This window comes from Neopsephotus bourkii, unplaced genomic scaffold, assembly GCF_033783945.1.
Source record: "Neopsephotus bourkii isolate Nb327-2 ecotype Australia unplaced genomic scaffold, CSIRO-AGI_Nbou_v1 NB_940, whole genome shotgun sequence".
In the NCBI taxonomy this organism is placed as follows: Eukaryota; Metazoa; Chordata; class Aves; order Psittaciformes; family Psittacidae; genus Neopsephotus; species Neopsephotus bourkii.
This window is the reverse complement of record NW_026901434.1, coordinates 2,086,360-2,102,500: the sequence shown is the minus strand read 5'-3', so window position 1 is coordinate 2,102,500 and position 16,141 is coordinate 2,086,360. Positions and strand designations below refer to the sequence as shown.

At 34.2% G+C, this 16,141-nt stretch overlaps 1 protein-coding gene across 41 annotated transcripts in view; it reads right to left on the bottom strand.

Moving 5' to 3' along the window:
• The window catches only part of RBFOX1 (RNA binding fox-1 homolog 1), a 1,299,775-nt gene that overhangs the window by 4,115 nt on the left and 1,279,519 nt on the right, over positions 1-16,141 (bottom strand). For 9 of the 41 annotated variants that reach the window (XM_061358249.1, XM_061358247.1, XM_061358246.1 and 6 more), the window contains one exon: positions 11,443-11,495. The exons of the other annotated variants lie outside the window; for them this stretch is intronic. In XM_061358249.1, coding sequence (XP_061214233.1) covers positions 11,443-11,495 — 53 coding nt within the window. The remainder of the gene's footprint in view (positions 1-11,442; positions 11,496-16,141) is intronic. 41 annotated transcript variants of the gene reach the window in all.

Below are 16,141 nucleotides of genomic sequence, written 5' to 3'. Positions count from 1 at the left end.
AGATAAATGGCTGAGAGAAAGCAATTTTTCCATGGCTTATGGAATCTTCCACTACCCACTACTGTGGGACCTGGATGTAAGGTAAAATGTCCAAATTATCTGAACTAGACATTGCCACCTTCAAGGAAGGAGCAGAAATTATCATAGGCAAGAGAGTCTTTAATTCTCCATTTCACTGTGCCAACATTTGCAAGAATATGAGGGTTTCATTCCATAAGGAAACCCCAATAAACTACCTCCTGGGACAACTGTGCTATCTAATGGCAAAAGGTTTCAGCACTAAGAAGCATTAAAAAGACTTTACATAAATGTCTCTTACTCTCTGACCAAGCCTAAGGTCACAGACTTGCAGAAGAATTTTTCCTTTTCCAAGGATGTATTACCATACCTCTTGATGAAAAAAGTGGAAAGAAGATAAGTAAGTACAAACTTCAAAGTGTACACTGGTTGATATTTCATAGTGTGAATAAACCATTTTTTTTCAGCAACAGAGACTGGCATTTTGAGCAAATGTATGTCCTTAAAAAGCATTATATGGCAAAATCTACACATTTCACTCCAAAATACAACCACAGTAGCTGAATGCTTTCAGTTGTACTGTCTTGCTTACTTAGTAAATTCAACTTTCTAATAAGGAATAATACATTAAAACGGAGTCACTCTATTAAAGCTATGAAAACACTGCATGTTCATGTATGTGGGCTATATTCTATGCTACTGCTATGCTTACTTTAGATTTGGGCAGAGAAGTCCTCATAGCTATCAAAGATATACATGGCTATCCAGGGGAAGCAGCATGCTGGGCAATCACCTGAACACATGGTCTTAAACTCATGAAAATATGTGTAAAAGACTTATATAAAACATATTAGTTCATCTTTTGCATCCAGTATATTGATGAGTGAAGGATTAAATCTTTACATGAATTCCACTTTAATCTTGGTATCCATGGTTTTTGGAAATTATTCAATGCATTTAACAACAAAGAAACCAGACAGTTCCCATTGAAAAAAATGGAAGAAAAAAAAGCTCAGATCAGCCTATGTTGGGTAAATGATACTTGCTGATCCTTTGAATTGGAAAGGTGGCATAAGAGTTCTTTGAGCAGGTTTGACACTGACTCCATACTCTGGAGCCTCTTTGGTTGGAAAAGCTTCCTTGGTTAAAATTCCATGTTAGGATGCAAACATTATAATATTTAGAAATCTAAAATACTTAGCTTTGATAGTAGCTGTAACATAATTTCTTATGTCTTGTTCATCTACAGTGAAATGAAGAAGACATCTTATTTTCCTCTGTATGCCCTTTTTAAAAAAATCTGAGATTACATTTTAAATATCATTATAATTTTAATTCTCTCAAGCCAAATCTCATTCAAACAGTAAGAAAACTTCTAGAAAAGGAAAATGATTAATTTAAAGCTAGACTTGTTCCCAGCATTATAAATTTCCCTTATGTCCTGAGTAATATGGAGGAGGAATTGCACATACTATTATTAGACGCACTTTAATGTCATGACAATTATTTTTAAAGCAATGGGAATCAGTATATTTTCACGTCTTCCCCCCCCCCCCCCCCCCCCAACTAGTATTACTGCCATATTAGAATCATAGAATAGTTAGGGTTGGAAAGGACTTTAAGATCATCAAGTTCCAACCCCCCTGCCATGGGCAGGGACACCTCGCTCTAAACCATATTACCCAAGGCCTCATCCAACCTGGCCTTGAACACTGCCAGGGATGGAGCATTCACAACCTCCTTGGGTAACCCATTCCAGTGCCTCACCACCCTAACAGGAAAGAATTTCCTCCTTATATCCAATCTAAACTTCCCTTTTAAGTTTTAACCCATTACCCCTTGTCCTACCACTACAGTCCCTAATGAAGAGTCCATCCCCAGCATCCCTATAGGCCCCCTTCAGATACTGGAGGCTGCTATGAGGTCTCCATGAAGCCTTCTCTTCTTCAGGCTGAATTTATATCTGTAAGAATTAGTTTTGGCCCAGTGTAAATTATTAATTAAACTGGAACTTTGTGAATTTCTTGTTTTCATTGCTCTGATACATTTTCTCCAGTCGGGTTACTTTTTGACGACATACTACATCCCATTCTTGCAGGATCCTTGACTATATAGAGTACCCCACAAAACTGAAAGACTAATGGGTCACCCATTGCAGGGGATTAAATGGCCCAAATTCAAGGGCCACTTGTGAGGAAAGAGCAGTTTATTAAATTATTAGTATATTTAAGCCCAATACTAAAGGAACTACCAAGTTTATAACACTGGTGTAATAAAATATGTAGTTAATGTATTATATAAATATTCTAAAGAATTCTGGATGACTAAGAAAAATATGGATAAACAAACACATTAAGCAATTTCAAAAGAAAAAAATGACAGCTTCAACCCAGCATTTATTTCTGAGTACATTTTTTATTACTCTTTTGCCAGAATAAAAGTAACTTATTGCTAGTGCTTTGCATTGCTGTTTTCATCCTACTGTGTAAAACATGTTTCTTCCTTAAAATGAAAGAATTGTGAAGTAATCCTAATGTGAAAAATGTGACCTAAGTTACTCCTTGCTCCTTAAATAGAGTATTTTACATATATATTATGATAATGCTGAAGTTCGTACTATGATATTAACATAAAATGCTATTTCAGAATTAGCAATGCTTATATTCTTGTTAGAATAAGAAGCATTTTTACAGGATATTGAAATTCCACTTGAACAACTGTGTGCAATGTAAACATAAATAAAACTTAAAAAGCATTCTTCCAAATCTTCTGTAAAAGAAAATACAGTATATAATATTTGAATGCAAAAATTATCATTCTTGCACACTCCTAAATAGACTTGAGTTACATAAGCACACACATGGAATAATATTTTTCCTAAGGGGAGAGAATACACGCTCAGATATTATCTGAAAAAAAAAAAAAAAAAGGCATTAACATTCCTCTGTGTTGAATACTTTTTTTTTTTTTTCTCCTCAGGGTGACCTCTACCTTCAGAATATGATGGTTTTATTATGATTAATAAATTTCATTTCCACAGAGGAAAGGAACAGTGTCAGCTTAAACTTAAAGCAAGTGGGTTTCTTTTTAAATGCTAATTTTTAAACACGCCCTTGCATGACACCAAATTTAGAAGCTCAGAAGGTTAGCAGAATAGGTTCTGATTTCCATGCTGAAAACAGTAAAAAGGATTTAAACTATATTGTCACACTGAAAATCAGTAAGCTTGTGGAGTCACACAGTCATTGGATCATTTATTCACTATTATGCCAGCATGCTTACTTCCCATTAAAATTAGTGGAATATAAATGCTTTGTGATAATTAACACTGGAAATAATCATTCTAGGTAAACAATTTACTAAAATTTAGGATATGCAAATGGCAAAGCCTTTAAAATAAATTAATAATCAGTGTGATTATCTGCAGATTTTACAGAATGTTAAATCAATATATCAAAACTAGTACGTGCACTTACAAATTCTTGACTAAGAACACATCTGATGAACAATTTGATGCAACACTAATTAGAACAAGATAAGTACCACTATTTTCCAATATATCTGGAACAAGTATTCAGGACATAACAAGCAAAAAACTGGTATTTGCTAGCATTTTGTTACCATACTGACACTGGTTCTTAAGTAGCTAGACTAACAACTTACAGGGAAATAACAGAGAAAAACAGATCAGTGTAGTCATGTTACCATCTGCAAATGTAGGTGTACAATGTAGGTGCAATGCAGGTAGACACCTAAAGCACAGTGCATAATATGCTCTTCTTTACTCATGCTATGTCTCAGTCCCTTCAAACATTTTCAGTACAGGATCTTACACTGCTAAAATACTACATAAAAGGCCAATTTGTTGTCCATTGCAAAAATAATGATAAAAAAAGAAAAAAAGAGAGTTACAAATGGTAATTGATTGTGAGATTTGTTTCAGTAGGGTCTTTGAAATTGAATCTGTCTTCAAATCATCAGTAGTATGTATTGTTGAAATCTCTAAAAATAGGGAAAGTATGTGCCTCTCTAATTATAATTAGCATATTAGGTTTTTAAGTTCTTTGGTACTCAGGCTGTATTCCATAGACATCTAGGACAGGCAGTGGAGCTCTGATACTAGAAACATTTGGAAGTTTCTTAATAATTTAAACAGTATAGATTTTCATAACAGCATTAATAAGGAAAAAATCACCATATAAAATATGAACCAAGTTATCACATTTTCCTCAAGTGATTTGGGAACTACTGAAGAAGAATTTGAAACATTATTTTAGGTTTTAGGAATTTGATGCACATATTTTTGTGCTCATTATCAATTCCCCCTGTTCTTTAAAGTTTACATATTACTAGAGGAACTATAGCAAATGATGAACCTTTTTAAGAACTATAAAAAGAGAAGTTAAAAAACTAGTACTGCCTCAGCTAAAGCTCTCATCTAATCCCCTACTTCTTGCCATATTACAAGCGAAGCATATATATCACTGGAAAGCTCGTATTTCTAACTTTTTTCACAGTATTATCTATTCTTCTCTAGCTTTGACTGTATTTGAACAATCAAGCAATAAAATTGATTCTTCAGATCTGTATGTGTTGAGTCTTCAACCAGAATAACCTTAAATTACTGAAATTTTTGTACTGAAATTTATTACTAAATTTCACAAAAAGATGACTGAATGAGTGAGGCTTGGTGAGGTAGAAGAAGGGATAGTACAGAGTGCTTTGGTATTCCTGCCCTGCCTGTCCACCCAGGAAATTGGCAGTATTGCAGGATGTGCTTCTTGCTGTTGGCAGGTGGTACAGAAATGCCAATCCACATCTCTTCTCTGTGTCAGGTCTCAATGCAGAATTGCAATAACAATGTAGGCAAAAGATGTGAAGATTTAAGTAAAGGTAGGAATACAAGGAAGGCAAGGTTTACCTGGCCTTATCCGTATCAGTGATTCCAGTAACTAACATCTTGCTCTTTTTCTTGGTCACACAACTACAATGATACCAGGATCGATGACATGAGTAGCAGAGCTCCTTCGTACACACACCAGTGTACATTGCTGAGCAGTATTTTAACCTCAGTGGGACAACACTGTGCAGCAGTGGTAGGTTTTTAATTTAAAATTCTTTACTACAGGAGGATGGTATCTGCTCATGGTGTTCAAAGCATGTACAACCAATCAGCTTATTTCATTTTGGATATTAACACTAAGCAACTTCTGGCATTTCAGTCACCTGAATGAGCAATGAGTCTCTTTATACACCTGAGAAGGCAATGAGGAAAGATGTCTATCCTAAGCTTTTACTTAAGATAACAGAAAAATTACTGAAATCTGCTGGTAAAACCAGTTTCCAGTGATTTTTCTATTCAAAGGTTAAGAATGTTAAAATTCTCTATGCAAAGTTTTAAATACATAATATTGTACACTAAGATCATTCTACAAGGGTGGACCATAAAATACTTTGTTGCATATCATCTACCTCTCCCGCAACTGATAATGCTTTACAGATTTGTGATGTGGAGCAGAGAAAGAATTGGGAAGATGCAGTAGAGACAGGCAGCACAATGAAACAGTAAAACTTTAAGGTATACTGCTGTGCTGAACTCCTGTAGGCCTTGAAAGCCATAAGGTATCTCCTATTAGTATAGTATTAACATTCCCAGGTTTTGAGAGATGAAGGAACATGGCCACAAGTCTACCATAGGGATATTGCTATACCAGATGTCCATGAAGGGATCTTCATAAATGTCATTGATGAAATATTAAAAGCAGCCTTTACTTTTTCCTACAGGTTGAAGCAAGAAGAAACTTGAGAAGCCTATTCAGGATTTTCTATATGCAGAGATGAATTTCAAATTCTTGACTGTTTACTTATTTATCTCACATCAGAATCTGGCCAGCTAATTTTCTTGCTAACTGATAGGTATGTTTTGCAGAAGTTTTGATCACTGATGATCAGACCTGATTTTAGGTTTTATTTCTCTATCCCAACCTGTAGATTCTTTCGAAGTTTGTTGCATATTTACAGCCATCCAAAGTTGAACTTTGCCTTGTTAATCTTTAAATAAATATGATTGATATTGGTTAATCTGCAGAAATACAGAAGTCCAACAAACAGCAGCACAGGTGACTTTCCTCTGTGCTGATGCTGAATAACTGCTATGAAACAATCCCAGGAACAGACCTCGGCTTAAAAGCTTTCTTTCAAGTTTCACTCTTGCTGTTTGGATTTAAACAAGTGTGGGCATTTCACTTGATGCCTGGTTAAAAATCTAACATAACTCTATGCTACCAACAATATCTGTCTGTATAATATCCATCCAAGAAAGTCAGACTTTATATAAAATTCATTTAAAAAAGCCACTGGGGAAAATGAGGCTTGCTCTCGGGTGATACCTAAACCCCAAGTATTTGTTTGATCTGTAAAGCATTTTCCTATTACTATTGCTGTTATCATTTGTTACAATAAACCTTGAATAAATTCTTATCTAGTTCAATTAGAAATATATTGGGTACTTTGTTTATTAGTTTTTAAAGCAATCTTTTGTTCTTGTGTTTAAAGTTCTGTAATATGCAATTATACAGTTTTTTTATTAAATATTTCAAATGTAATATGATAATCTCATGATATTAAAACTGAATCCTTTAATGTACTTGTATATAACCATTCATACATGCACAGACACACACCACACTTTGTGTGCACTACTTTCAGTCTATTAGAGAAAAAAATTCTGGTTGCTTCATGAAAAAAAAACAACAGTATAGGAGATGCACACGTGCTTACACACACTTGTTGAAGGCAGACACAGATTATTCACTATTTGTTACCAAAGGAGCTTCACATTACAAATCCTCCATTTACAAATCACAGAACCTCAGCTTTACTTAATCTTGTCATGTTGTCACATTTGACTAGCCATGCGAACTGACCTAGAACTGTAAGCACCGGGAAGGCAAGCTGTCAAAGAGATAATGACAAAGATGCCAAAAAGGGCTGCCAGTGTTTTCACTGGGTGAGAAAAAGGAATTAATCAAACTTCATGAAAGAAGAACAGAGAATAATCCAAGTGTTTACTGATTTTTATCAACCGATCCAATAGCTGAACATCTTTACCACATGACTACCAAGAACAGTAAAAGCTATAACAAATGGAATTCCATATAAATGACTATTTACAGCAGCAGTAAACACAAGTTTAAACTGCCAACATAAAGGACACTTGAATTTATAGAAGAAGTTTAATACTGTGCTTTAGTGCAACACTTCCTAGCCTTTGCAGAGCAAAAGCTTCAGTATCTGCTGGTTTTCACAGGGAAAAGAAGTATGGCCTTAACTAAACATAGCAGAAAGACCTCACAAATGCTCCTTCATTTTTTATCTGATTAGTCAAAGAGCATAATGAAATAATAAAAGCACCTAATTAAAAATGGTCATTTGCCCAGTCAAATTGCTTCATGAAGTCAAACCCATAGGCAGCAATACTAAAAGGGAAGAACTTCTCACAACTGAACATATGTCTTAGCACAGTAATTCAAAGAGGTTAAGGAAGTATCTCTGAAAATGCATACTTCCAAGCAGTTTGGATTGTATGCACTTCTCAGAAGTTCCTTTGACAGAGTATAATGTGATCAATATCTCTTACCAGACAAGTGAATAAGTCAATGAGATGTATGCATGCATATATGGCAAAATTTTGACCGGCTATGATCATTTATGTACTTAGTAAAGGAATGCCATAACAGGCATCACAACCATTCCAAGCCCTTCGTCAGATATGAATTTGCTTTTAAATGAGTATCTCTGTATTTGTTTTTGTTTCATGAATTAAATTCGTGGTAGTGTTAGCGATGACAGTTACAGCATACAGAAAAACTGCAATGATTTGAACAATTGCATTAGTTAAAAATTGCCAATATTCTGTTGAAGCTATTTCAACAGTACAAAATCCAGTGTTTGCTTCCTTAAGCTGCCTGCTTTTATGAAATGTTTTTCCTACAGTTACGAAATTAAACCTTTCAGAATGTTTAATCTGTTTTGGAGACTGTATCTTTCTCCAAACGGAGGTCAATGACTTAATCTGAGACTGTCAACTTCTAAAGCTTTATAATGCATTTCTTTTGCACACACACATACAATCTCACCTCCTGGGAATGATTCTGCTCAAATATGTAAATAAATACAGTCACAATTGGACAGATGTTATATCCACTTCTACCATACTTCATTCCAAATTCAGGTTTATATATGCACTTGCCTCTCTCTCTCTGTTATTTCAAAATCATAAACTGTATATACACTTGGGAGAAAAATAATACCAAGCATGCATCTGCACAGGATTTTTTTTTGTTTGCAGATGGATAACTGTTAAAATTGGAGGAAGAAAGAAAGAGTAATACAAATACAGAATAATGATTCCATCCCATACAGACAGAAACTGTACAAGAATCATAAACTGAGAATGTACTTTGAAAAGACACCACAAAACATTTTTCTTTTCTTTCAAACTATGAATTTCAATATTACAAAACCTAAAATTAAAACAAACAAACAAACAAACATTGAGCACTGGTTTGAAAAGTTCACTAAAAATGCTAAAGACTCAAAATTAACAATGTTCTGTAACCAACATGTAAATAAACCATGGGTTTATTCTGGGTCTCATTATGATTTATTATAAGCTGGACAGGGCAAGATGCCCACTGACCCCATCAGCCAGGAACCTCAGGATTAATTCTCCCCTAACATAGCTATTACCAGAGATTTGCTAGAGGAAGGTCTTAAAAGATCCTTGCTAAAATTCTATCATCAAACTGACAGAAGGTTTCTCATAGTTTCCCTACTTCTGTTCTAGTTCAAGTCTGTTTGCAAACTCTTTAATCATGCCTGCCAGAGAAGATCTATCCCAGAAGTGCAGAACTCTTCTGCAGAGTAATTATTTTTAGCCTCAGAACGCACTGGATGCAATCAAGGGTGAAATATTTTTAGATTTCCCATGGAAGGATCCTTCCTTCAGCTACTTGAATATATTTTCTTTATAAAATATGCATGAAAGAACAGATACACGTACACTAATAGAAATGTGTATATGGACATGCTATCCGTTTATTAACACATTTCTTTATTCAAGATTACTTTATTCCCAAATCAAAAAAAAGGTATCATGTGGCTGAGAGTTAAGTATCCTCTGGCAGGAATGATACAGTATCAGGAAGAGAACAATGAATATTACCAGGAGAACCATGCAAGACCTCCCATTTGCATGTGAAGATAAAGCTCCAACCAAAAGTTTCTTATTATGATTTGAAATCTACAAGTACACACATTCTTTACAGGGAAACATTACAAACATACATATACTCACAATTCAAACACTGAGCATATTATCAGCATCTTCACTTTATATCACTTTTACAAACAGTTGAATTACTGCAATTGAGTTTAGGAGCACTAAAAAAAAGAACTATAAAATTGTACTGTAGTTGTTTTGCATGCATCTGAAAAACCACAGGAAGGTTAGCTTTGATTCTACAAGTTTACATATCTCTATATATGCTCCATGTATTAAAAATTGAAACATCAGCTAATTTAAAGTTAACTTACAGATCTGAAAGACCAAACACAACTTCAGCAACTGGTACCACAGGAATATGGACCAGAGAATTATCTTTAAATAAAGCCAAAAGTCCTTTAAATTCTATGACTAACACTTAGGTATAAAAGAAACAGAAGATACAGGCTTTTATTAGTTTTCTGCTGCAGATCATCTTACAAAAAAAGGCACCTAAGTCACCTGTGACAGATAAGTTTACCATATGGTAAAAAAGATACCTAACAAAAATACCTTATTGTTGAAACAATTCAACAGAGTTAAGAAACTGGTAAACTGAAAAGTTTTAACAAATATAAACAAAGATCCATTTCCTTGTGTGCAAAGTTCACTGAATTTGCTGATACATAAGAGTGCTGTATTTTTTACTGAAATTGCAAAGTAGTCATACATGGAATACATATATTATAGACTTGGACACTTAAATTGTGAGGGGAGAAATGTCTTTATTAGAGAAATAATTATTTTTAGAAGGGTTCTCTCTGCAAAACAGGAACATTCAGGACAAGAAATTTATTAAAGACCCCATGTCTAGCTCAAGATTTCCAAGTTAAAAAATTGCTAAAACAATTATATTTTTTTCTTACATAGCAAGGCCTAAATTTATGAATTAGTAGCCTTCCTACTACAGCTCACTCTAATCTAGAGCTGAGCAGGAAGTGCAAGAGAAATAATGAAAGCCAAAACCCAAGCCTGGTGAGATCAAGAAAGTATAAAATATTGGCTTCTAAAATGTATTCTCTTAATGATTTAGAACACTGAAAGTCTGTATTTAATCAGGTTTTATTACAGAAGAACTTTTCAGATTACCACCGAAAATGCTATGGCTATCATACAGATTATTACAATCTTAGCACGTTTTGGCTTTAGCTATGATCTTCTTTTTCATAAATAAATGTTCATTATTTGTTTCTATGTAGGTCACTATAGCATAAACAGCAAACTCTTTATTTTTCATTTATTTCTGCTAATGTAAAACTCTATTAATAAGCACTTCTTAATACCAACATTTTGTGTCACACTCTATATACCCTTTCATCCTTCAATACAAGCAGCTTCTATGAACTCAGTAGATGCTTTGCATAACATTATTGGCAGAATATATCCCGGCACTCCTACTACTTATGTTGGCTTTTGTTTTCTTATGTACCAACATAATAACATCCTTACCTGAATTAAGACTGATCAAACTCTATTGCTTAAAAAAGAGAAAATCCCTTGTCATATTCAATATAAGTTTCCATTACCTTTTCAAAACACCGTTCTTTCTTCTGTGCCATGGCTTACAACACGACAGCATATGAAGACTTTACTTACTAGAGAGCGATCCTCTGAAGACATAGACCCTCTCTCCCACTATCTTATCCATAGGATAGACTTTGTGAGTGCTCTAGGGTGTGCGTTATCCTTGTGGGCAATATTTGCCCCCAAAGAGTTGAAAAGAAAGTTGTTAGATCTATAGCACTTACAATGTCCTACATTCATCTAGGACTTTTTTCATTATTTCTGTTTGTTTTAGCTTTTTGAAAAGTCACAGTCTTGATTGTACTGCACAGTAAGTTTTTATTAGAAGGTTTAATATATCCTTACTTACTAGCCCATATATGATATTTAAACTAGAAATAAAACACCAAAGTCAGCAAAATAACCTAACGTCTTTTATATGACAGAACCTACAGGCTGAAGCTATAAATTAATTAAACTATTCCAAAGATTTATACTATGGACTTTTCTATGCTTTCTCTTACGATTAAATGCAGCATGTGAAAAAGGATATTGAGACCTGGATGGATGCATCAAGAAGTATCAATGATTGTTACCTGCAGAGGTGTTACAAGAAATTTCATCTGCTGCAACGAAGACGAATTGATTTCTGCAAGAGAAGATAAAATTCACAATACTGCTTGCTGACTGGGAAATGTGCTAGCTGCCAATTGACTTGATGTTTACAGATGGGGTAGGGTAAGGGTGCTTAATTTTAATGAATGTAGCAAGAAAAAGTGTTGACGTATTTCAGGACTATAGAGTTTATAAGGATCATGAGATAGACATGCTGGGATCTTTTAAATGAAATAATGGTGACATTTGGATATGGACTATGTACAAAGTCTTGCATCGGAAGCTTCATGTTTAGTGTTACAGATATGTCATTATATTTATGAAGTCTAATAAAATCCCCAATATTTATCTTGATATAGATATCAAAGGGCGCTGCTGCAAAATATGTAAAAAGCATGGGTTTTTTTAAAATAATTGCAATTTGCTTTGTGCATCTGAAAGGAAGATACTGAAAGTAAAATACTTTGCTTTTTATAGGTCTAATATGATTGCAATCAGAAAATGAACGTTCTGCTATTTGTTAAAAAAAGACATAGTATATTCTTATATACTGTCATCCGAATACATAGAAAAGTCTTGCAGAATCTAAAGAGAATGAACTACAGATAAGAGTAATAATAAACCTTCTCTTGCAAAATTCTTTTTTAAACTAGGTAAACATAAAAAGAGAAATGCTAAATACTCTACTATTCCAAAATGCAGAAAACTTCATTACGGCACAAATCCTGTTTTGTCCTTTCCGAAGGCAAAGCAAACAGGATTTGGCTTAGTGGAAACCATGTTTAAGATATAACATCAGATGATTCCCTTATAAACATCTACACAGATTCCTTGAATTATTTTTGTGCTGTGCAGGATTAATAGAGAATCTGGGTGAAATTTTAACACTTGAGTGCTGTTTTACTCCAAATTGCATGTAGCTCCTCCAGCCTGCACTACTAGGCATGGTGAAAAAGTGAGGTTGTTTTGTTTTGCACAGCTTTTATGCAAATCAGAGCTAGAAGGAACTAGTTCCAGCTTGTACGAAGGATTACCTGGAAAACTTAGTTTTGGAAGATGATGAAAGCCCTGTCAAGCTTTAAGTACTCTCAAGATCCTGTTGAAAACTATTCAGTTCAGGAGCAAAGGGGAACAGAATCTTGAAGAGTTAAGCCCTAAGAGAACAAAACCTGCTTCTACTACTTCACCTCTGATATATTACAGAGATTTGAAATTCTCTTTTTAGAAAACTGTAAGTCTTGTTACTTAGCAGTTCACATCTTGGGAGAAAAAAACCCAAACAAAACAAAGAATCTGTAATCTGTATTATAGGGACTGGACAGATTAAGATCAGAAGTGGTAGCTTATCACTGTCTTTGCCCTGTCACAGAAATACTTATACCTGCCTTTTACTAAGAGTGAATTTAGTGATCAAACTGTATATTTCGTTTTCAATCGGATGCACAGATTGGTAGTTTTGCTCTTTAATTTGTCACCTGCAGCAACTTCACAAACTAATGAGATCTACCTTGTATGTAATGCTAAAGGGATGAGTTAAAAAAAAAAGGGGGGGGGTATAAATTTAACAATACAGAGCTAATCTGCATTTCATAGTTAGTATAATTGTCATTGTGATAATTATATAGAAACAGCTAGATGTTTGCCTAAAAGGGATTCAGCCCAGTAGCAATGCAGATTTACCAGCTACTGTTTCACAGAAAATCCTTTTAATTCATTTCTATGAAGTTATTAAACTGCCCTCACATCTAAATGAAAAGACTACTTTTCCTTAAAAAAAGCCTCTGAAGTGGCTAGCTGAGAAACTCCTTTATCGCTATTCCAAACATTTGTTGTTATGGATCACTGAGCCACAGATACTCTATCTTCAGATGCCAAGTACAGAATTATCTGTAAGAATAATATTCTGGTTTAGTTACCTACAGAAAGACCCCAGAAAACTAACTGCTATTTATCTTTTGGAATGATAGACGTTACTGAAAGTGTTCTGAAATTTTACTTTTTACTTCCAATTCTTTACTAATTACTGGTAGAAAATGAATTAAAAAATAATTTAACCTAAAGCGATACCTATTTAAAAAACATCTGCCATAAATATTCCTTGTTATACTGCTTCAGTTTACATAGGAATATACTATTTTCCCTTTATTTTGCTTTTGTAAAATTAATTTTACAACTCCATAAATCAGTTTTAAAAGGCGAAACTTACATATCAATCAGCACAGCAACTGTGAGAATGTAAAGCAAGATTAGATGCTGGAGTGAATTCAGTAAGCCAGCTCAATTCTTTATAATTAATTAGGTGTTATTTGTAACAATTACAAGAAACTGGTTTAGTACTTTGATGGCTTTAGTTTTTTATAGTGGCAGGTTTTTATTTAGTTAAATGTTATGCATAGTCCTAGGAGGAGAACTGATTATCAGAGGTGTCACTATGCACATATATCACACCTGATGTCCAAATCAAGTATTATTCCTTACAGTGAGAAACCCCCCAGTTTGTAAAAGGACTCCTCCTGAGTTAAGCTGATGCACATTCTCTCTATCTTGAAGTACATGAAAAGCAGACCTGGAAAAGGGCAGCTAACCTAACTCAGTCTTTGCGAATTTAAGGTTGCTCCCTTTAAAGACCAATTTTATGCACGAACTGTATTCAGCATACAAGGCTTAAAAACCTCACAAGTGAGAGATGTTCAAAACAACCCAAAATGCATCATGAATTTTCATGTTCCCCATCACTGCTACGCTTTTTATTGATAAAAAAGATTCAAGAAATGTAAGTGGACCCAACTTTATTATACAGTAAGTCCTGCTCAATTAATAAGATACAGAATTGCTTCCATAATTTAATTTGTATATTAACAGTGAAAGTATATAACAAAATTTTTACTGCATTGTTTTATACTTTCAGTGTAAAAATGCACACATTTAAAATGCAGATATCTTATTGTTCTTTAAATAAAATTTTAAAAGTTTTTACTGGTTGCAAGGAAGACAATCAATAAAAAAACAAACTGCAAGAGTAACACGACAAAATACATCACTCTGAATGTACAGTTGCGTATATGCAACTTGCCAGTGCTGGCTTGCCACCCTTTGGCAGCCTGAGCTCTCTGATGGAAACCCAGACACTGCGGGTCATGAAAATGTACTTCTGGGATTCAAAATAACTATGGTCCATCTGAGCAGCTATTTCCCACGGGCAAACATTTCTGCATACTATTACTTCTTTCAAGATTATATATCAATGTTTTATTTCTTCTAGTAAAATGAAAATTACTACAGATTTTTACATTAATAAAGATATTTTTAATGTTGGGAAAAAAACCTCACATTTTTAAACATCTGATGTATTTCCTGAATTCATACAGAAAGAAAGGGGAGGATAACAAAAGTAGTATTAAGTGATTTAGATGCTTTTTCTTATTCTGGTAGTATTTGATATATATACCCATATAATACCTAATATAATATACGTATATTACCCCAATTTTCAAAAGGTTCAAATACATTCTAATTTCCTTTGCTCTGTTCCCCACAGAACAGAGTTTGGCAGACTCATAACAAATATATGCCTTGAAGGCCCCAGATCTGACATAAACCTATCAGCTCTTTTGCATATGCAATACATTAGGTGCTTGCTTTCTCTCTCCTTGATGATGCTCCTAGTATGGTAAAACCAGGCCATACTACAGCATAAAATTCTTTTAGTTTTTAAGCTTTATCAGTAGAGTCCAAGCCTTATTTTCATTATGGCTCTTTAATATACAGAACTACTTCTGTGAAGAAACTCCACCTGTAAATTTTGGCATCTTGCTAAGCTGTTCTAGAAAGATGCAATCTGTGGTAGAATGGAGAACACCTCTAGGAGAGGATCTTTTGCAACCCTCTGTCAGCATTTCCATCTTGGCATCTTTTTCACAGGGTAGCTCGGAAACAAAAACTGAACATGATTTTCTACAAGTATCTCTCTGTACTGCACTTCTTATTACAGGAGACCTTTCACTACAACATCCTTTATCAGCAACATTAGGGTTTATGCCCTGAGGAATGACTTTCAGGCATTATGAAACTTGTAATTTACATTTATGCAGGGACAAGGCTTGCACTATAAAACCATGTTTGAAAGCTTTTGTGATGGCATGAGGAGGCCAAGGAAAGTCCAGCTGTCAGAATCCAAACCATACTCAGCATCAAATCTCAAACAGCATAACATTCCATTCACCTGACTAAAAGTACCCTGTTCCAAATTAAAGCACACCACTGAACTGAAAGACTTAGATTATAAAGTATTAAACCAAAATAGTGAAGCAAGTTAAGAACAGGAATTGAAGTGAAGCTTGACTAAGCCTTTTCATTATATAAACTATTTAGTGGAAAATATTACTAATTACAAATGACTTCAGTAAACGTTAAGTAATTACAGAAATTAGGCTTTCTGGACTGTCCAATTTTATTTTTTTAATATATTTTTAAATACCACAGCCTAATTTCTTCAGCATGTTTATACTACCACAAGTTAATTAAGAGGCCTAAGATATTTCATAAATATATTTGTCAGTACTTTCCCTTACCAAGATGTTGCATCTCCTATTTTTCAAGAGTTGTCATTACAGTCTTGCTTCTTGCAAGTCACCTTAACTGTGCTGAAGCTGTAGAGAAGAAACTTCTATACATTCCTTC